The sequence below is a fragment of the Chiloscyllium plagiosum genome, unplaced genomic scaffold (assembly GCF_037043375.1).
Source record: "Chiloscyllium plagiosum isolate Xiang-an unplaced genomic scaffold, Cpla_swu_hap1 HiC_scaffold_13, whole genome shotgun sequence".
NCBI lineage: Eukaryota > Metazoa > Chordata > Chondrichthyes > Orectolobiformes > Hemiscylliidae > Chiloscyllium > Chiloscyllium plagiosum.
In genome coordinates this window covers 52,264,385-52,286,369 of record NW_028270151.1, presented here as the reverse complement: position 1 = coordinate 52,286,369, position 21,985 = coordinate 52,264,385, and the positions used below count along the sequence as shown (strand labels likewise).

The window sequence follows — 21,985 nt, the reverse complement described above, 5'->3', positions numbered from 1 at the left end:
CCACATTCTAGAAAAATCACATTTTAGAAACAGTGCTTAAAGTGTTGGCGATGTAATCGTGTTTTATAAGTTTACTTTTCAGAAAGTATCCCCAATTCGTCATTTGTGTTAATGAAATATGTATAATAACAGAACAACCTGTACCTTGGTTTTGCAGGCAAGAATCCAGTCACCTGCCTCACCTGCCAAGTAGGCCACTAATTGAGCCAGTGGTGTGTTGAAGCTCTTAAGTAGCTATTAATTGACTGCTTAAGGACATTAGTTGATGGAGTGTCAAAAATGTCCTCACCAACCTTTATACCCAGCACAAAAATTTGTTGTAGTGATGAGAAAGGGAGAATTTCTGCTGGACCAACTCACTCATTCAATTATTTGACTTCTCAAAATATTTCTTGCTGCTTCCAGGGAGGGGAAAAATTGAGTCCAGGGTATCTGCTGCATTAAAAGGTACGGAATCATAATTGGTTCCACAAGTACATGGATGACATTGGCCACCATTTCATGTTTAAAATAATGGATCCCTCATTCTACAGAAAGCTGTATTCCCACACTGGTTCACAACTCCTCCATAATACTTGACACTGACTGAAGGACTTTTAGCTGTATGCATGTGTTATATGGTGAATATGTATCAACACTCTTCTGTTGACCATTCATCATCATTTCAATCCTCTGCAAAAGAACTTTCTTTGTGACTTCACTCTTTAGCAAGCTGATATCTGCAATATCTGTGCTCCTTCAACTGGTTGCAGCCCACTTGTGTTCAGTGTTTCATCACATGTGACAGTGATCTTGAGGCTACTCTCTAAATTATACACAGTGTCAACACTGGAGCTGGTGGTGCAGTGGGAAATCAAGTGGTGATGTTTCACCACTCAATAGTGTGGTTGCCTGGCTGCATTTCTTGGATATTGGAATGTACTCAAGCGTAAGGCTATATCTTGGGGATGGGGAGATAATAAGGGGTTCATGCTTACAGCATGTGCTATTCGTATATAAGAAGGGAACAGATGCTGAGGAAGTCAGATATAAGTCAAGAGAAAGATTAGTTATGCGAATACCATCATCTTCAATCATTTCAGCCTTACTGTTGGTCAAGGCCTCAGCAATATCTATCCAACAATGGTGAGCACTGTCTTCTCCATGGGCTTGGGATATGCAGTTTCATCTGCCTTCCATGGGCTGGCTCCTACTACATTCACTTGTGAATCACCCTGTCTTGCAGAAAAGATGCTATGTATCAATGAGTGTTATACAATGTTCCAACCTGTTTATGCTGGTCATGGTTGAATAACTGGCAGTGTGCAATCTGTGAGATTTGAATATGAAGCTTGAAGCAGTGCTAAATATGTGAAAGTAAGATAAAGCTTTTAAACGGCAATTTTGAGGTCTGATGAAGAGACTTTGTTAGAAAGTATGGTGACTTGGGAAAAATGGCTGATGAAATAGCATTTTAGAATGCAGTCACTAATCTTGACTACTCAAGGGAGGTCATTAACGGTTTGCAGTATTGCATCCAGGTTGTCAGGTCTTGACTCCTGGTATGAATGTAGGCTGTTGAGGTCCAAAATATTTTCATGAGATTTCTGCAGTGTTGCATAAAATGATTAATATAAAAGAATTAATCTGAACTAAGCTGAAACTTCACCCACTCTGATATATAAAACACAACCACTGGGCAAAGCATCCATCAGATCAGGTAATTTGGGTAATCATATGCAGTTTAGGCAATTGCAGTTGGTATCTAGCCCAGTTTCCTCATGAAATACATATGTTTTACCTACCTCTCATTAGTAATAGTTAATATCCATAAAAGTTAATACAACCTGTGTATAGTTACTGAGATGGAATAAACTGGATCATGCAATTGAGGACAATAGTTCCTTCTGATGGAACATATTTGTGATTCATTCTTCAGCAGAGAGGACTAGAAAGTCTGTGGACTGGATGAGGAAAAAGGCTTGGTTGCAGCACTCTCCCAACACACACGTAGGCACCACATGAGTGATATAACATGAGTGTTTCTCTCCCCTGCCTGCAGATAGAGGACATTCATCCTTTCCATCTCCTCAAAGTCTGCAGTGCAGTGTTCAAGAAACCTGGAGCCTCGTCCCCATTAAACAAAAATCCGAAAGAACTGTGGATGCTGGAAATCAGAAACAAAAACCAAAACAAAAATTGCTGCAAAAACCAGCAGGTCTGGTAGCATCTGTAGAGAGAAAGCAGAATTACCATTTCAGGTCCAGTGACCTTTCTGTTCTGAGGACTTCTGTCTTTGCCCATTCCTCATTTTTTTCCAATCCTATTCTCTTCAGCCACAAGTCATGGCAACTGCTCCATTCACAGTACACAGCCACTTTAAAACATACAAGCTCTTTTAAATAGTGTTTGCAAGTTTAATTGGTACTAGATACACATTATATTGGCTCTCAGTTCGTGTTCAGCCAACGAATGGCACAATTAGTATTGACAGGATGCAAAGCTCATTCAAATCAAGTGGTAGCAGAGAATTGTGAAACCTATATTGCAATGAATGATTGTGGATTAATTGTATGTCAATACCGCAAGACCTATTTTCAGAGGCTTGTCCAATTCAGAGAGGAGTTAGTGACATAGTGGTTTATGTTACTAGACTAGTAATCCAAATTAACTGTTGGAAACGAGTTCAAATCCCGACTATTGCAATGAGATAATTAATTTAAATTCATGGAATTGACAGCTAGTCTTAGCAATGATGATTATAAATGTGTGGTGGAAACCCAACTGTGATTCACTACTGTCTTTCATGGAACTGGATTTGTTGCCCTTGGTGTGTTTTATGTACTCTCCAGATTCACAGAAATGTGGTTGATTTTACTAGCGTATGAAATAACCAAGCAGGCCTCACAGTTCACAAGTAATTAGGGGTGAATAACAAATGTTCGCTTTGTTAATGACTTCGATGTCCTTGAAAGAATAAACTTTTTTTTAAACAAAAATAGTCCTATGTTCATGGTCTGCTTAAAATATTCAAACTTTATGGAATTAAATTGATTGGAGTTATCTCGTACTTAGTCCATACTTTATACAATCAGATTAGAGTTTAAGTCTATCTCATCATATGTTTGTCAGGTCAATGGTGTATTTTAATTTCAAATGAAAGTCCTAAACTCATATTTATTCTTTGCACAGATGACAAATGTGACATTAGAATATTGTATGGAAATTATCAGGAAGTTTGAAGTGTCTGAGGAAAACAAGAAACAAAATGTCTTAGGTGTCGAAGGTAAATGGAATAATTAACTTTTAAAATGTATTTTATTTTGCTGTTTGCTTTAGCATTAATTGCACGGGATTTAGCCAAATATTTTATTCTGTGAGTTTTTATCCCCCTTGATCTGATTGAATAATCTGGGTCTTTTACTAATTTAACATTAAATAACATTAGAAATGCTTCAAGTACTGTGAAAATTATTCACACCTTCATTGCATTACATAATTTTATCCTTCTTTATGCAAAGAAAAACATGTTGTCATGCTAAAATGTTGATATTTTTATATTTTTTTGTAAATTAATCAGTTTAGTTAAATCAGCATTTGAGATAACTGTTTTGATAATAATTGTAGCAAAGATAAGGGCCTAAATATTTTGAACAGAGGTATGGTCATAGATTGCCATTACCTTCATAAATTGCCTTGACTTGATGCTGCTATGCATTTCAACCAGTGTCTTTGGAGCCCAGCTTCCCCAGAAATGCACAGCATCTATCAGGGAACAACACTGAAGCAGAAAGGAGTTGAAGGAAGATACTTCCACCTAGCTACCATATGATAAGTGCAAAGATCCAGTTTGAATGCTAGTGAATCGATAGATGAAGACTTGGAGGAGTGTGTACACATGTCAGATGAGGGTTTCAGTTGGGTCACGTTGGGAACGGTGATTGGGTTGGTTGTGGGGCTAGTTGGGTGGAAGGGATGAGTAATCAAATGCATTGGATAGGTCAGGAGGTGGTCAGGTTGGGGGAGATAGTTGAGTTACTCAGGTGGTTGGCGATGCAGTGTAGTTATTGGATGTCAGTTTTATAATTATTCTGATGTTTGATTTCAACCTGTCTAAAGTTTCCTGAATTACTCCCTGTGTAAATACTGCAAAACTGTGTGAACTTTAGCTCAGAGATATTCAGAGGGTCCAAAGAGCAGGGAAACGGCCCATTGGAAGTTGAAAATCCCATCTGAATTTCCACTTAGGTACCTTGTTCGGGTTCCACATCATATATCCGATCTCTGATGATCCGGAGATCAGAAGTTTGACCCTTCAGTGTGTGTCTGTCATTTGCTTTTGCCTTATTATGGTTTTGACCTGGTAGATGATATGGAACTAATTTCTGCTCAATGGTAATGTGTGCAAGTCTGCACTTGTTAAGGGAAGCCTGTCTTTATTTGCTGGTGAATTAGTCTTTTGAGCTGGATTTTCCTAGAGTCTGGGAGACTCCATAGACCTTTAAACAGGAACTAGATGTGGCAGTGTTGCTTGCATTTCTGACATTCAATTTTTTGCTGGCAAGGACTATAAGCAAATTTAATTCACACAGGAAGAAATCTGAAACTCAGTAGAGTTATTTTACCTTAATGCCAAGTCAAAGGGGATTCTATTTTGGCTGTTGCAAGAGTTTTAACCCAAACTGTGGGAGTCTCAAATCTATTTGTAGATATAAATGCTGTTGAAGTGTTGTTAAGGGAAATAAGAGTATCATAATCTGAAGTTTTTAAAATTCCCTATTCAATAAACATAAACAGACTGAAACTTTGGTAATAATTTTTAAAATTTTCTCTGCTGTACTGCCTTCATTGACAAAGACAAAAAGCATGCAGTTTTAACAGTAGTCATTATTAACATTCTCCAATACTATTATTTTAAAGAGACTATTATTTTAAAGAGACTATTAAAGAATTTGCTGTCTTTGACATGGGGTATGAACAGAGTTTATTTTCATAAGAGATGAGCCACTTGAGATTTAAAAGTTTTGAATAGATTTCCTAAATGAGAGATTTTTCACTATCACGTCTTTAAGATTAACAACTGTATTAGATTTTTAGTTTCTATTTTCACCTCCACATCACTCCTAAGGTTTAGTGGATATTAGGTTGGGAGTATGGAGGGAGAGAGGAGGGAATGTGAAGAATGAGGGACCAAGGTATGTGTGAGAGGTGGTGGCTGGAAGGAAGGTCAAAATCTAAAACAAGTAAATACCAGAGAACTAAGATGAATCTTCTAATCAGCTTACCCCTCCCCTAGCCTGTTTTTGGGCTACATAGCATCTGCCTCTATTCCACTCTGCCTCCTGAGAGCAATATTTGGGTCTAACAGGGCTTTTCATATCAAAGCAGATCTGTGGTGAAAAATTTGGCCCTGTGTATTTGAACTTTGAATTTAAAGTATGCCATCTACTGGCTGATTTAATATGTAGTTCAAATATTACTTACAATTGCTGCCCATACTAATTTCAAATAATATTAATATCAATTAAATAAGCATTAGGATTTCAGGGAAATTAATTTCAGCATCGTGAACTCAGAAAAATCCCATTAAGCACCAATAATACAAAATGTTTCTCTGAATGTACTATTTTCTGTTATGCTACAACCTCAGGATAATGTCACTGTTAGTGTCTCTGGGATTATTGAAGCTCACATCTGAGTTAGTGACTTCTATGGTATGAGCTGAAGCTTTCAGAGTGCAATGACAAAGTCACATATTCGAAAGAGCTTTTAACTGTGAAGCGACATGATTGTTTAGTAAAGCTGAAGGCACATTCAAATTCTCTTGGAGTCAGAGTTTGAAGGGAGAAGAAATTGTTAAAAAGAAAGATGATTGCAATTACAATTTAATCTATTCCATACAGAGTACTAGCAACATAAATTTCCTGAACATTACAATTACGACTGCACGTCTTTCATTGACTACAAAATTGTGGCATATCCTGAGATGCTTTTTACATAAGGTTATTTTTTAATGTAAAGTTGTCACTTAATTTTGCAAAGTAAAATATCTTAATCAAACAAATACATTTTATTGGAGAATCCTAATTGTTTCATATTAGTTTGAGTGTGTGTTGGGACATAGAAAATGATAGCCACTGAAAGAACTATAGTGCACAAACAAAAAATTATGAAAACTAAAGACCAAAAAAAAAACGTAGAGGCATGCAGTTGAACTGGTAAACTCAAAACTATTAAGGGGAGTGGAAACTGAAAATAAATGGCTGGAGTTACTATAGACATATTTGGCTAAAATAGCTACATCTTATGCTGCAATTTCTATTCTGTTGTGATAATGACAACCTATTGTTCCGATCCTGGAAAATCTGTACAGAACTTGCAAATTGTTGTAAAAATGTGTTTAGGCCATTTGAGATTTTCACTCTGACAGCTGAAATGTACAGAGCTGTTTGTTGGATTTTATGGAGTATCAATAGACATGGTACTAAACTTTATTGAATACAGAAAACACAAAGATCAACAGGTCCAGTAGCATCAGGACTCTGAAGGAGGGTCATATTGGACTCCGAACATTAACTTTCTTTCTCATTACAGATGCAGCCAGACCTGCTGAATTTCTTCAGTATTTTCTGTGTTTCAGATTTCAAACATCTGCAGTGTTTTTGTTTTTTTTTGTACAATATCTTACTTGCAAGTCTTTCAAAAGGATGGTATTTCCTTTTCTCCTATTCAAAGTTACGCTAATTCACACTGCAGATTTACTAGCAGCACAACCTCAAAAGACCAATTTAGTAGCAGGCAATACCATCTCCAATATCAGTGTAATGTATCCTATTCATGAATATTGTAAAGTCAAAGCCAGTAAATGTTCTTTCATTCAGCACAATAAGTAAGGACTCAGGTTTGAAGGTCTAGAGAAGCAACACAATGCTACAACTATGCAGTAATGGATGAATACCACTTCAACACTTGCCTGAACTCATATATAAAAGTGTTTCAGACATTTGAGATTCCCAATTACATATTTAAACTGATGGACTTTTTGTATGATTACAACATTCTATACTCCTGGCTGGCTTTTAAGAAATAAGCTATTGAACTTAATAGGTTCAATTTTACGGGAAAATGTTACATTTTGATCTGTCTGAATAGAAGTATTGTCACACAAACCTACTTTTACCTGGTTTATTAATTCTCCTTTTGCATCTAGGTTTTACCAACTTCATGCGCAGTCCTGCAGGTGATATATTTAATCCTTTGCACTATGATGTAAATCAGGATATGGATCAGCCACTGTGCAACTACTTCATTGCTTCATCGCACAACACTTACTTGACAGGGGATCAACTCCTTTCTCAATCCAAGGTGGAAATGTATTCCTGGGTGCTGCAAGCTGGGTGTCGCTGTGTGGAAGGTAGTTATAAAGTTACAATATTAGCATTCTGAGAAGAGTAGTAAATCCATCAACACTGTATTTTCCAGGGACATATTTAGATTAGATTAGATTCCCTACAGTGTGGAAATAGGCCCTTCAGCCCAACCAGTCCACACCGACCCTCTGAAGAGTAACCCACCCAGACCCATTTCCCTCTGACTCATGCACCTCACATAGAACATAGAACAGTACAGCACAGAACTGGCCCTTCAGCCCACGATGTGGTGCCAACCACTGATCCTCATGTATGCAAATTTCTGTGACTAACACTATGGGCAATTCACCTGCATGTCTTTGGACTGTGGGAGGAAACTGGAGCACCCAGAGGAAACCCACACAGACACGGGGAGAATGTGCAAACTCCACATGGACAGTCATCCATGGCTGGAATCAACCCCGAGACCCTGGCGCTGTGAGGCAGCAGTGCTAACCACTGAGCCACCATGCCGCCCCATTTATTTCCATATCTGCTCCAGCTTTAATGATGGAGGAACTTTTTGTCTAGGGTGCCTCCTAAAATAGATCTTACTGCTGAACCAATTGTTAGAATTTTATAAATTATGTAAATTGGACAGGTTCTAATTAGAAAACAACAATCTTGAGAGAAGTGGTTTGAATGCTAAGTTACCATTCTAGATGGACTAGATAATATACACCATGGCAAACTATTTCACCTTGTTCAGAAAAGTAGCATCAGAGGATACAGCCTATTGAATTGGAGAAAATTCAAAACTAATCTGTAAAAACAATATTTCAGAAAGTGTTTGGACAATTCAAGAAATAGATTCCATAGGGAGATTTTGGAAGCAGTAAAGATTGAGTCATTCAAGTATAGTGAGATTGATTTCTTTCAGAAAATAATATTTTGGAAATCTGTAAAAGAATAATTTTCACCACAATATTTTAAGTGGAGCATGCTGAGAATAGATGGGGTGGGAAGGGCATATTTGAATGTAAGATTCTCAAAGTTTTCTACAACTAAGCTTTCCCTGTGTCATTTGGAAATCTATTGTTGAGTAATTGAAATTATTTGCTATGATTGGGTAATAACTACTTTAACATTGTAATACAGGATTACCAAAGTGGTAGAAGGTGAACTAGATGCATCTCATTCATTCTGTCACCTTAGCAATTCCAATAAATATATCTGTTGAGTAACTTTTTACTAAACGTGATTTGCACAGTGCACATGTATCATAGAGGAGAAAGTGAGGACTGCAGATGCTGGAGATCAGAGCTGAAAATGTGTTGCTGGAAAAGCGCAGCAGGTCAGGCAGCATCCAGGGAACAGGAGAATCGATGTTTCGGGCATAAGCCCTTCTTCAGGAACTTTCCTGAAGAAGGGCTTATGCCCGAAACGTCGATTCTCCTGTTCCCTGGATGCTGCCTGACCTGCTGCGCTTTTCCAGCAACACATTTTCAGCACATGTATCATATCTTTCCAATGTCTCCTTAAACTTTTCACCAATCTGTTGGAAGTGCAGCAATCTCACAACACCTGGAACATATAAAATTCCAGGTTCAATTGTTTGTTTCATATATCATTTTGTATGGCTGTCCAGCTAGTCCCATTCCTCTACTCTTTTCATATATCCTTTACTTATTCAAGTATTTATCCATTCCCTTTGAAAGTTACTGTTGAATCTGTTTCGGTCATCATTTCAGGATGTATGGGCAGAAAGGTCTTCTTCCAGGTGTAGTTAGAGAAATGGCAAGTGAAGTGTATTCTGTGTATATGTAAATGGAGTGAGAACGAAAAATGAATTCTCAACATTAAGAAAAGCTCTCACAATTTTGCCTTCAAGCTTTAGATGATGGCTTCAGAAGTTCGCCTTCTGACTGACTTATTTTCATGTATCTGCATGTCATTAATACCTCAACTTGTCCTATTCACACTTCCAATTCTCCTTTTCTCCATTGAGAAGCTGGATATGCAAAAGTTCAACAAGTAAAACAGAGCAGGTACCTTGAAGCTGCTTGTCGAATGTCTGTGCTGGCCATCATGCAACTGTTTCTTCTGCATGGCTGCTATTCTCCTCAACTCTTCATCCCCAAAATTTAGCATCACAAACCACCAGCCCTTCACCACATTATCATGCCTGCTGTCAGAGAAATTCACCCACTATTTAAAGCCTTCAACACTTGATTTTGAAGCTAACAGACACCTGTGACTACATCCTTCTCCAGGTCATTCTCTGCACTTATACAGTTATACATCTAATGTATTTGCATAGAATACATTTGCACGAACATGGGCACAGGCATCTTATGGCTCCTAGCTTGTTTTGCTAGCACTTATTGCCTCTAGTACTTACTGAATGTATCCAGCCCCTGTGTCAATGGCTTTCTTTTGTGCACACTGACTTTAACACTGAGTTACAGGTTGCCAGCTTCTGTGTGGCTTACATTGCATTTTAACACACAAGGTCTTGAATGTTCAGTTACAAGGAGGCAACTATACTGGTGGAGGAGCGCTGAATGGACAATCTGTCAGAGAGGATATGGACGTGTTACTGTGTTGAGTTGTGCTATATCAATATCTGAGCTGCAACATACATCAGGAACTTCCGTGACAAACATACTCCATATATTCAGCTCCATAGATGTATCTGAAGTGAGGGTGGACTCTCAATTCTCAGGTTACTGCCATAGTCCGCCAAGGTGCTTATCCCTTTACAGTCTAGAGTGTTAGCCATGGTCAGAACAGGCACTTGATTCTATCAGAGTCCATGGATCTGTGTCCTTGCAGACCAGTGCTTGGGCCACGGTCAGGCGTGTCAATTCAGTGAAGCTAGTTTGGGGATTACCAATAAGTCAGTCGTGGTGCTATATAAACATCAATCTGGACTGGGAAATGGTCAGTCAGGACTGTCCTGCCAAGTCAGTCTGATGGGATGGGTCATGGTCAGGACTGGGGTTTTGGTCAGTAATGGTCAGGGGCAAATCAAGGGTCAATCAGTCCACAGAGTCCTGGGGAAAGTGGGCAACTCAAGTCTGTGATGGACATCATTGTACTAAGGGAATAGGGAACAGTTATAGCTGGTAGTTTAGGACCTCATAATGAATAGGAGGGAGCTGAGATTGGAGAATGAAACAGTCATGCTAGCTTTGGTCTCTCCATGGAGGGGGTAAAGAATCGACAAGGGCATGGGCATTTCCAAAGTCTTGGACTCTGAGAAACAATAATCATGATGTAAAAGGGCTCAACCAAAGTGGGAGCAATCTGAAAGGTCATGGAGCCGTAAGGACAGCGGCAAAAAAACCATGAAAAATGGTGCAAAATTCATGCATCAGAGGAACCACCCATAAGTCACTCACGTGTACACGAAATTGGAACCTTGCCGTATTGAATCAAAAGTCAACTGCACAATAACTACACAAAATGACTGGACCTAGACAAGTCAGTGAAGCAAGTTACTATTCTTTTTCTTTGGGGACAGAGTAAACTTTGATTCTAAACCAATCCAAGGGGCTGTTGTAGCAATGCCCCAATTTTGGGAAAAGGCCTTTCATGGTGGGTTACTAGAAAAAAATCTACTCACAATGTAGCGTAAATCCTTTGCTTGTTCTCCATGCAATTAGATAAGGTCACCAACTTCAGCACTCCTCATTACCCCCTTGGGAAGTCTCCAGTAAGGACATAACATCATGATTGATGTGAAAGCTCAGGAATTCATTCACTAACCTTTGTTATGGACTAGGCCAGCTTACTCAAAACATTCTTAAGCGGGCAGCCCAGACCGTAACTTTGCAATTTGGTTCGATAAGTGTACAGTGAAAATTATCCGGAGTAAGTTAGCTAGGTTGACTACCAGGTTTTAAAACAGACAAAAATTTATGGACAAAATTAGAGAATGAAACACAAAGAACAGAATATAGAATACCTACAGCACTCAGTCTATCCAAACTAGACTTAATTATGCTGTTCCGAATATGCACAACAGTCCCAATAAACAAACCCCCTGAAACACAGTAAAAAATGAAACATAGACTTGCAGGTCGAAGTTAGAAGGGCAGAAGGAGAGAGAGTCTAGCAGCCTGTTTCCATACAGCCCACAGCTGAACTGACTAAAATAAGACTTCAGCTTTCAGGACTCACCACTCCCCTTTCATTATACAGGTCACTTCTAAAACATAAAAGCTTTAGCCTCTCAGTAAACCCTTTCATCTTGGTACCAAACCAGTCGGTTAGAAACCTGGACTGTTTTATTACCCCTCTGAGAAAATCTAAGAACACAGTATTCTTGAGAAAAGGAACAGCTTTTAAAAAAAAAGGACCAGCTTTGTGACACCTTGCATTATCTTTCTGACATTCCCCACAGATTGTGCTTACAGAGCTAACATAGAGAACACAGTCACTGGAATCATTGTGACTTCGATGATGTTATGAAGGCTATTTGGGTGGAGGCAGTAATAAGAACATCTTCAGCAAGCAATGTTGCACAACAGGACATGATCTACCAAGAAGGTGCAGGCAAATGATGAAACACTTGTTACATAAACATCGCTGCTATTTTCTTCAACTGTCTTAAAGACGGTGTAGGTGCCAATTAGGAATGTCCCACTCCATCATATCCAAACTGCTATATGATAGAGATGGACTTGTGTTTATAATGACTGGGTGACAATTCCATCCTAATTGGGAACACTGCCTTTGAAAGCCTCCTAACAGCAGCTTGTGATGTTTGTGACAGAAAAAGCTTCTATTTCCTGAAAGTTCAAATTATATGTGATTATTGATGCCAAATTTTAGATGTCTGAGCCAGATATTCTGGGAGCTGCCATGACAATTATATACTGGGAAATTCACATGCCTCTTTCCATGGTCTTCAGCCCAAATAGAAATGGAGAGAGGGGATACCTCTGCTACACAACAGCTTTACAAAACTCTCACATTGATTCAGAATGAAGATCCAATGCTACTCATGTTTCCACCAGGGCCATTGTGAAAGAAACCATAGGTCTCTTTATGTTAAGGTTTTGATACTTGACAGCTGTGGTGGGATTTTGCAATACAGTCCAGAAAGGCCATCCTGCATCATTGTGGCATGCTATGTCCTTCACAGTGTAAGCTGATAGTGGGGCAAATTGAAATAGGGGACTGACAATGATGTTCTGAGGATGGAGGTAAGGATTGGGATGAGGACATTGCCAGGAGAGATGGCCACATGAACAGGATATGTTAGTGCACAGCAGCGCCTGTGAGCCACAGTCAACCTTAGACAGCAACTTGCAAATCTGTGACCACAAGTACAAGGAGAGCACCATTACGTGGAAGCTCCCCTCCAAGTCATTCACTACTCTAGCTTGGAAATATTCCTGACGAAAAGCTTATGCTCAAAACGTGGATTCTCCTGCTCCTCGGATGCTGCCTGACCAGCAGTGCCTTTCCAGCACCACACTCTTTGACTCTGATCTCCAACATCTGCAGTCCTCACTTTCTCTCTTTGAAATATACTGTCATTCCTTTGGTGTTGCTGGGTCAAATCGTGGAACTTCATCCCTAACAAAATTATGGGTCTACCAAGATCAAATGGACTGCTGCAATTTAAGAATACAGCTGACGATCACCTTCTCAAGGGTAATCTAGAATCACCAGGGCTCTTATTCTAGGACAGGCTGCAGTCCTCGCACTGTAGTTCTAATGCTTCCAGAACCGCTGAGCTTTAGGCCAATTTAATGCAACAATAGAGTGTGGAACATCCTCCCTACTGAGGGGTAAAAGTGGCACTCTACATTAAGTTGTCTTACCCATAGTGTATTATGACTGTGGGAAAGGCTTGTAATGAATCTGGTTTCATCTGGGGAGGGATGCCAATGAGCTGTTATTTCCTTCCATAATTTCTACCCCAAGTTATAGAGTAGTGATCAAGACCATAAAGGCCATGGGACATAGCAGAAAGACACTGTTCAGCCTGAGTCTGCTCTGCCATTTGATGAAATCACGGCTGATCTGAGAAGCCTTAATTCCACTTTCCTGTATTTTTCCATAACACTTGATTCCCTACACATTAAAAATCTGTTTTAGCCTTGTATATACTTAAGGACCTAGCTTCCACAGCTCTCTTAGATAAGAATTCCAGAGGTACACAAAAATACGAGGGCAGAAATTCCTTCTCATCTCTGTCAATCATTTTTCTATTAATTATTCTGTGCTGGCCTGTGTTTGACCTGTGATCCTGCTTCACTGTTAAAATTATTTTCTCTTGATTTAAGTTGACTGCTGGGATGGCCCAGAGGGAGAGCCAATTGTACAGCATGGTTATACGCTCACTTCCAAGCTCCTCTTTCGAGATGTTGTTGAAACCATTGGGAAATATGCTTTCATCAAAAATGAGTAAGTTCCAGATTTGATAACTTAAAATCAGTTTAAAATTCAATGCTTGTATGTCTGATGTTGATTTTTCAGGTTCACAAAATATATGTCGAACAATTAAACTTTCTAGTGACAAATATGATGCACTTTTAGATCTTTATTTTAGGGACTTAAATATTCCCTCTCTTTGTTAGCATTAGGCACTCCTTAGAAAAGATTATTGCAAGTTTAATGTTTACAGCAAACTTTAGTCTGGCTTTTGAGATCAAAGTAGTGTCAAGCTTAATCTATGAATAAAGAAAATGGGCATTTTTGACTATTGGCTTCCCCTAAAAAACTGAACTTTCCTAGGATTTACTGTGTAGCATGAGATTTCATTTAACAGCAATTACAGTAGTGCGTAACTTTCTAAAATTCTAGCATATGAAAACAAAGGGAAGAATTATGAAAACACAGAAGTCAAGATGCCCAATAAAATCATGTCAGTAATTTATCTGATGTCTAATTTACCCTACTACCAGTGTGGTGTTTTCGAAAGTAAGAAGTGTTTGTTCTTAGAATGGAAACTAACCCCCTCAGATGAAGACGGGCAAGGGAGACAACAATCATCTGACATTCTGACTGGCTGTCCCATAGTCATTGGCTAAAAGGACAGATGATTGACACAGAGAAAATAACTTGCCCCTCAAAATATTAACAATAACCAACGGATGCAGAGAGGAGTTCTTTTTTGGGGGGTTCTTACTTTGTTCTGGGAGGTTGTGCAATGACCTGCTTTGAAAATCTTAGCTTTCTGATGCACTGGTGCTTAAACACATGGAGAGACAATATAGAAACAGGTCATTCATTCCAGCTGGTCCATGTCCGTGTAAATGCTGCACGCAAGATCTTGTGTTGGAGTCTTGCTTCCTTATTGTTAAATGTTTGTGTCCATTTCCTCTGTCCTATGGAAGAACATAGGAAGAGGACAGCGGGTGCTACTGGTGCTGGTGTCAGTGTTGCCACTTCTCTTTGCTCTTTGTTAAAACAGTAAGGTACAGTTTCATAGACTCCATATGCCATGGTAAGGGCTGACAGGGGGAAGCACAAACAAGGTGAGTGAAGTGTAAAAGAAGTGAAATGACTTTCCAGGAACTTTGCAAACACTTATCAAGTACTAAAAATACTCTTGAAGGAGTGAATGTTTAAAAGCTTTACCCAAAAGTTGCCTTGGGATCACCTTCAAACTCACCCAGAGGAAAGTTCAAAGAAGCTAGGATGATGTTGGTCTTCTGATCGAAAGTCGTTTTTACGTGTGTAATGGATGTGTAATGTTTTCAAAAAACATAGGTCAGAAAGTCTTTTCTAGAACAGTGTCAGAAAGCAATGACTGGAAAACTCTTGGAATGGGGTGAGATTTAGCTTGTGAAACCTCCAGGCGAGGGGTATTTAGTTAAAATTCTGCAGAGTGTTCACAAAATGAGAAAGTGTAAGCTTTCAGTTTTGTGAATAATAAGGCAAGAGGCAGAGTTCCCAGGACAGAATTAAAGAGAAGTAAACCTAATCAAGATTTGATATTAAGGGATAATTTCTCTCAATTTTAAACATTATATAATGATGGTGGTGGGAAATAACAGAGTCTGTTTTGTTGTATTTTAAGATCCTTCAATTGTAATACAATTTTTTAATATTAAAATAGCTTGTTTTGTACATTTTTTCCTCTTGTTTAATAAACATTGGTTTTATTGTTCAAGAAATTTAGAGCCTTGTCTGCTCCCCCTATTTCATTCAATAACCACAACATTCAATTAAAAGTAATTAATCAAGTCAGATTTTAATATGGAATCTTATTTTTCCAGTAGTTATGTCAGCTTGGATCGTAATAGCCAATCTCAAACAAGTCTCCCTGTCATTGGAGAAATTTCTCCAATGTTTTTGACTAACTTTAGGGCTGGTTTGTTAGGTCTTTCTCACCTGGAATATTTTTATTTATTGAACTTTCATTTTGTATATGTTCTTTTTTCAGCTATGAAAAGAAAATTATGTATAGATTTTATCTTTTGATTAATGGCTAAGAATAGAGAGCATTTACATTTAGAATTGGGGCAGCAAAACAATTGTATGGAGAAGAAATGCAATAGAAAAGTGATTTGCCCAATAATTATGAACTCTTTTGAATTGCTGATAAAACTGAGTCGACTTTAAAGCATTCTCAGTAATGCTGTATAAATTATCTGGCCCCAACTGGGCAGCAGGTCAGGATGTGAGGAGAAGGTAGAGATTAATAGGATGAACAGGCAGGGCCATTTTAAAGAACAGGATGGGTGTATAAAACAGGTATATAGTAAGTCAGAAAGGAGAAACCATAAAAAGATGCTATAAGACAGGATTGAGTGTACAGTCAAAAGTGGAGTTCTTTATGCAAATGCGTAGAGTATAAGAAACAAATTAAATGAGCTGCAGGCACAGATTCAAATTGGAAACTACGATATAGTAGTCATTATGGAGACATGGCTGCAGAGTGGCCAGGACTGTGAACTAAACTAAGGTTTACAGGAGGGATAGAGGAAATGGCAGATGGGGTGGAGTGGCATCACTGATTAGGAACAGAATCACTTTTGTGATGAGAGAGGAAGTAATGAGGGGACAGCACCCAGTGGATTTCTTTTGGATGGAACTGAGGAACCATAAAGGAACTAAAATCACAATAGGTGTCAGTTATGGATCACCTGGTAGCAGCTCAGAAGTGCTATAATGTGGAAATGCTGAAATTAGTCAACAAAAAGCAAAGGCAGCATAGGATTAATGGGGGATTTTAATCTTAACATAGACCGGGGGAGACAAACACCTGCCAGAAAGCTAATGAATATCTAGAGTGTTCCAGGACAGGTTCTTACAGCAATATGTCTTGGATGCGACGAGGGGACAAGCAATATTGGATCTACTAATGAGCAATGCACCTGATTTAATAAGTGACTTGTTTGTAAGTGAGCATTTGTCAAATAATGATCATGACATGATCAAGTTTCATGTAGTGTTTGTAAGAGACAAGAAAAGATCAGATATGAGAATTTTGGATTTAAGTCAGGAAAACTTTAATGGGATGAGGTAGAGACTGTCCACTGTAAAACTGGGAAGATCTGCCAGTAGGTAAAACAACCGAGGAACAGTGAGGGTGTTCAAAGAAATAATTTAAAGCTATTCAGAAGCAGTTTGTACCCATGAGAAAGAAAAGCTCCACTTCACACAAAAAAAACAGCTATGGACGTCTGAGGAGGTAAGGCACAGCATAAAATTAAAAGAAAAGGCTTATAAAAATACAAAGAACAGTACAGATCCCACAGAATGGGACAAATTCAAAGAACAACAAGTCACAACGCGGCCAAAAATGATTATGAAAGGAAACTTGCAAGGGGCATAAAAGACAGTAAGAAGAGATTTTACTGTTGGTTAAAGCTAAACCAGCTGGTTAAGAGTACCGTTAGCTCCCTGAATGCTGACAGTGGGGATATTGTCAATGGCGTTGGGTAAATGCAGGCATGTTGAATGATTATTTTACTCAGTATTCGCAACAGAAAAAGTGGATTGATTGCTAGAAGTCCCTAAGAAACTATTCAGTGGATCAGGGACAGGTTCTAACTGAAACTTAAGTTTATTATGAAATTGGAAATTATTGGAACTGAAGAGTGTCAAGTCCCCAGGCCCTGATGGTTTCCACCCACGGATGTTACAGGAGTTAGGTGAGCACTTTACCGAGTTCCCTGGATTCAGGAGTTGTATCTCTGGTTTGTTACTCTGCTGTTAAAGAAGGGTGACAGCAGGAAACCAGGGAATTACAGACCAGTTAACCTGATATCTGTGGTGGGGAAATCATTGGAATCTGTGGTCAACCTTAAAGTAACTGATCACCTTGAAAATTTTCAGTTAATCAGGGAGCGTCAGTATGGAATCATGAAGGAGACGCCATGTCTGACAAACCTCACAGATGTTTTTGAAGAGGTAACAAAGGTGGTGGACATGACAAAGTCCCAATAAGAGACTTAATTAATGTGGAAACTCATGGAATTGAGGGAAAATTACTGACATGGATAAGAAATTGTTTGATGACAGGAAACAGAGTGGGATCATGTGTAAGTACTGAAAATGGCAGGATGTGATTAGTGGTGACCCGTTGGGATCTCTGTTGCAGCTTCAATTATTCACAATATTCATTAATGACTAGGATAATGGCATTAAAAAGTCAAATATCCAAATTTGCCAACAATAGAAAATTGGGCAGCATTTTAGACAGTGTTGATGACAGCATAAAATTGTAACAGGACATTGATAGACTAGGTGATTGGGCAAAGCTGTGACAGATGGATTTTAATATAAGTCAGTGTGAGGTTATACATTTCTGATCGAGAAAGGATAAATCAGAGTACTTTTTATAAGGCACCAAGTTAAATACATTGGATGTCCAATGAGGGATGGGGGTTGAGGTGCATAGCTCTTTAAAATGCCACGAACAGGTTCAGAAAATAATAGAGATGGCTAATGGAATGGTGGCCTTCATATCTAAAGGACGTAAGTATCGGGATGTAATCAATATGCTGCAGTTAGATCACACTGTGAGCAGATCAGAGCATGAATCTTAAGCAGGATAATTTGACTCTGGAGGGAGTTCACCACTGGTTTACAAGGATGATAAACCTATGCTTCAGGAGTTAAGTTATAAGAAGAGATCAGACTATTTAGGCTTTTATTCTCTAAAATTTAGAAGGTTAAGGGTGATCTCACCAAGGTCTCCAGGATATTAAGAGGGAAAGACAGGTTGATTAAAAATATTTCCACTCATTGAAGGTTCTAGAAACAAAGGGCAGAGTCTAAGAATTCGGGTTGGGCCATTCAGAAGAGATGTTAAAAAGCACTTCTACATGCAAAGAGTAGTGGAAGTTTGGAATTCTCATTATCAAATGCCGGGTTGATGCTAATTCAATTGATAAATTGAAATCTGAGAAAGACTGTTTTTCTATTAAGCAAGGGCATCAAGGAATATGGAAGGCAGGCATATGGAATTTGGTCACAGATCAGCCATGATCTTATTGAATGGTGGAACAGGCCTGAGGGACTCAATGGCCTACTTCTATTCCAGTGTTGAATCTGTAAATCTTTGCAGTGACCAAATTGTAATCCTAAAATAATAAAAACAAAATCATTTTTCGCATTATTCAAGGTGGAAAAAAAAGTGTTCTGTGTTATTCTTGAAACTTTATTTTTCTTTTTAAGTATTCAGTCACCATTTTTAATAATATTAATTAGATGACCCAGACATTAAGCATAAATTGTAAATGTGTATTCTGAGTAACTGGGTGTCAATAAACATGAGGACTACTGGTTCTCACCTACCACCCCACCAACCTCCACATACATCGTATCACCTGTTGTCATTTCCGCCACCTCCAAACGGACCCCACCACTAGGGATATATTTCCCTCCCCTCCCCTATCAGTGTTCCGAAAAGACCACATCAGGTCCACACCCCCCACCAACCCGACCTCCGCCCCCCGACACCTTCCCGTGCAACCGCAAGAAATGCAAAACTTGCGCCCACAGCTTGTGCCCCCCTTACTTCCCTCCAAGGCCCCAAGGGATCCTTCCATATCAACCACAAATTCACCTGCACCTCCACACACATCATTTACTGCATCCGCTGCACCCGATGTAGCCTCCTCTATATTGGGGAGACAGGCCGCCTACTTGCGGAACGTTTCAGCCTACACCTCTGGGACACCCCGACCAACCAACCCAACCACCCTGTGGCTCAACACTTCAACTCCCCCTCCCACTCCACCAAGGACATGCAGGTCCTTGGACTCCTACATCGCCAGACCATAGCAACACGACGGCTGGAGGAAGAGCGCCTCATCTTCCGCCTAGGAACCCTCCAATCACAAGGGATGAACTCAGAATTCTCCAGTTTCCTCATTTCCCCTCCCCGACCTTGTCTCAGTCCCAACCCTCGAATTCAGCACCACCTTCCTAACCTGCAATCTTCTTCCTGACCTCTCCACGCCCACCCCCACTCAAGTCTATCACCCTCACCTTATCACCCTCACTTTTATCTCCTTCCACCTATCGCATTTTCAACGCCCCTCCTCCAAGTCCCTCCTCCCTACCTTTTATCTTAGCCTGCTTGGCACACTTTCCTCATTCCTGAAAAAGGGCTCATGCCCGAAATGTCGATTCTCTTGTTCCTTGGATGCTGCCTGACCTGCTGCGCTTTTCCAGCAACACATTTTCAGCTCTGATCTCCAGCATCTGCAGTCCTCATTTTCTCCTGTCAATAAACACACAAAAGGTTCACATTTTACAATTTAAAAACTTTTGTCTTTCCTTAATTTGCTCCATATTCTCTTGGGCACCTTTCTCTCATGAACTCTCTTTTACTAAATGATTTTTCTCTGTTGGCACCAGCACGTTTCACAATGGAAATCTGTCTATATGATCTGTCCTTTGGAATGGGGGTAGGTGCCTGGCAGATCAGGTTGTCCTGTGCCCACTTTGTGTAATTATTGCAATCCTTCTGAGAGGATAATTGCTAATTATCTGGCACTGAGAAATTGAGAGTGAACAACTCAATTCCATGTCAGTCTGTCTAAAATCCACCAATAGCATAAGTCACAATGGAAATTGAACAATTGGTACACAAGAATTATAAATTGGTGCTTGACTATTTCCATATCTCAGGATGTCATACTAAATGTTCAATGAGCAGCAATTTTGTGTGTTTGCAAAGAAACACAATGTGGATTTAGATTTAACTTAGATTCCTCTTACCCAAAACATAGAAATGTGCTGATTGACAACAGCTACATAATCTTTACTTTTTATTGTACTGACAGGTATCCTGTAATTCTGTCCATTGAGAACCACTGCAGCATTCAGCAGCAACAGAAGATTGCCCAGTGTTTGAAAGATATCCTTGGTGACAAACTCGACTTGTCCTCTATTGGTACTCATGACAGAGGCCAATTTCCCACTCCCAAGCATCTGAAAGGAAAGATTCTTATAAAGGTAATGGCTCCAAGACGTTTTTAAAATTTGCAATGTTTGTTTATCACAATGAGGCTTCCTGTTATGTTTGGGTTAATGTTTTGGATTTAATTTAAAATGGAGTTCACCAAGTTTAGAAACTTCCCCCACTAGAAAGGAGTTACTAATACACAGAAGGAACTGAACCTTGGACTTGCCATTCTCCATGACAGCCAGAAACAAAAAAGGTACTTGAGTAGAATTTGTCCCAAGGTTAGGTGGAAATGTGTATCATTTCTTCAGACAAGTGGTTTTTGAGGCTTTTATATACATTTTACAGGCAGCCATTGATTTAATGGTTGTCACCGTTCTGCCATCTATTCCTGTGGCAGCCCACACTTGGCAGCTGTAAACCCTATCAGAAGAAAAGTGCTCACAGTCAGGAAGCTTCAGACTTGACAGGCAATGGGTGCAGGTTGACCATGGCTAATGGCCTGCTATTCAGCTTACCATTTAAAAAAAGGACGAAAGCTTTGAGCTGGCTTTTCAGGGTTTCACTGAACTAATGCACTTTCCAACTCTTTGCTAGCAGAGAAGTGTGGGTGAGACATGAAAGTAAAGATAGAGAAAAGACATATGGAAGTGCAGACTCTGCTGAAAGCACAACTTCTGAACCCTTGCCCCTCATGAGAGCACCATGTTACCTTCTGTCTTAATGATGAGTTTACCTGCATAAAAGTGTAATTTGGCAGACTACTTAAGGTTGCAAACCACAGAGGATGTCTTCCAAGAGCATTTAAGCTGTCCAGCAGGGTAACAAGCAGACTTTCTCAAGGTAGGTTTAAGCCACTGTCGTTGCTAGTAGAAAGTGAGGACTGCAGATGCTCGAGAGTCAGAGTCAAAGAGTGTGGCACTGGAAGGGCACAGGTCAGGCAGCATTCGAGGAGCAGGAGAGTCACCGTTTTGGGCATAAGCCTGTCATCAGGAATTCCTTTTCGCCACTGTTGTAGCACCAAATAGGAATTACAGGAAACATAGAAAAAGGATCTGTAGTTGCACTAGGGTATTCACTTGGGTATTTAACACTGTACAATATTGTAACTTTTTGTTCATTTTTTATCAAACTTTATTTCAAAGTTCTATTGTCCCATACTCTCCACTGTTGCTATCTGTGTTGTGAAAAATGATATAACCAAAATAAAAATGGAAGATCTGTGAGAGGGACTGCTTTGTACGGAGGACTGAAGGACAAAGTGGGTTTA

General features: G+C 39.4%; 1 protein-coding gene across 1 annotated transcript in view; it reads left to right on the top strand.

Moving 5' to 3' along the window:
* Positions 1 to 21,985, top strand: part of plch1 (phospholipase C, eta 1) — a 153,938-nt gene that overhangs the window by 78,251 nt on the left and 53,702 nt on the right. The window contains exons 9-12 of the mRNA XM_087993594.1: positions 3,172 to 3,265; positions 7,190 to 7,393; positions 13,631 to 13,751; positions 20,594 to 20,765. Of these exons, the coding sequence (XP_087849720.1) occupies positions 3,172 to 3,265; positions 7,190 to 7,393; positions 13,631 to 13,751; positions 20,594 to 20,765 (591 nt within the window). The remainder of the gene's footprint in view (positions 1 to 3,171; positions 3,266 to 7,189; positions 7,394 to 13,630; positions 13,752 to 20,593; positions 20,766 to 21,985) is intronic.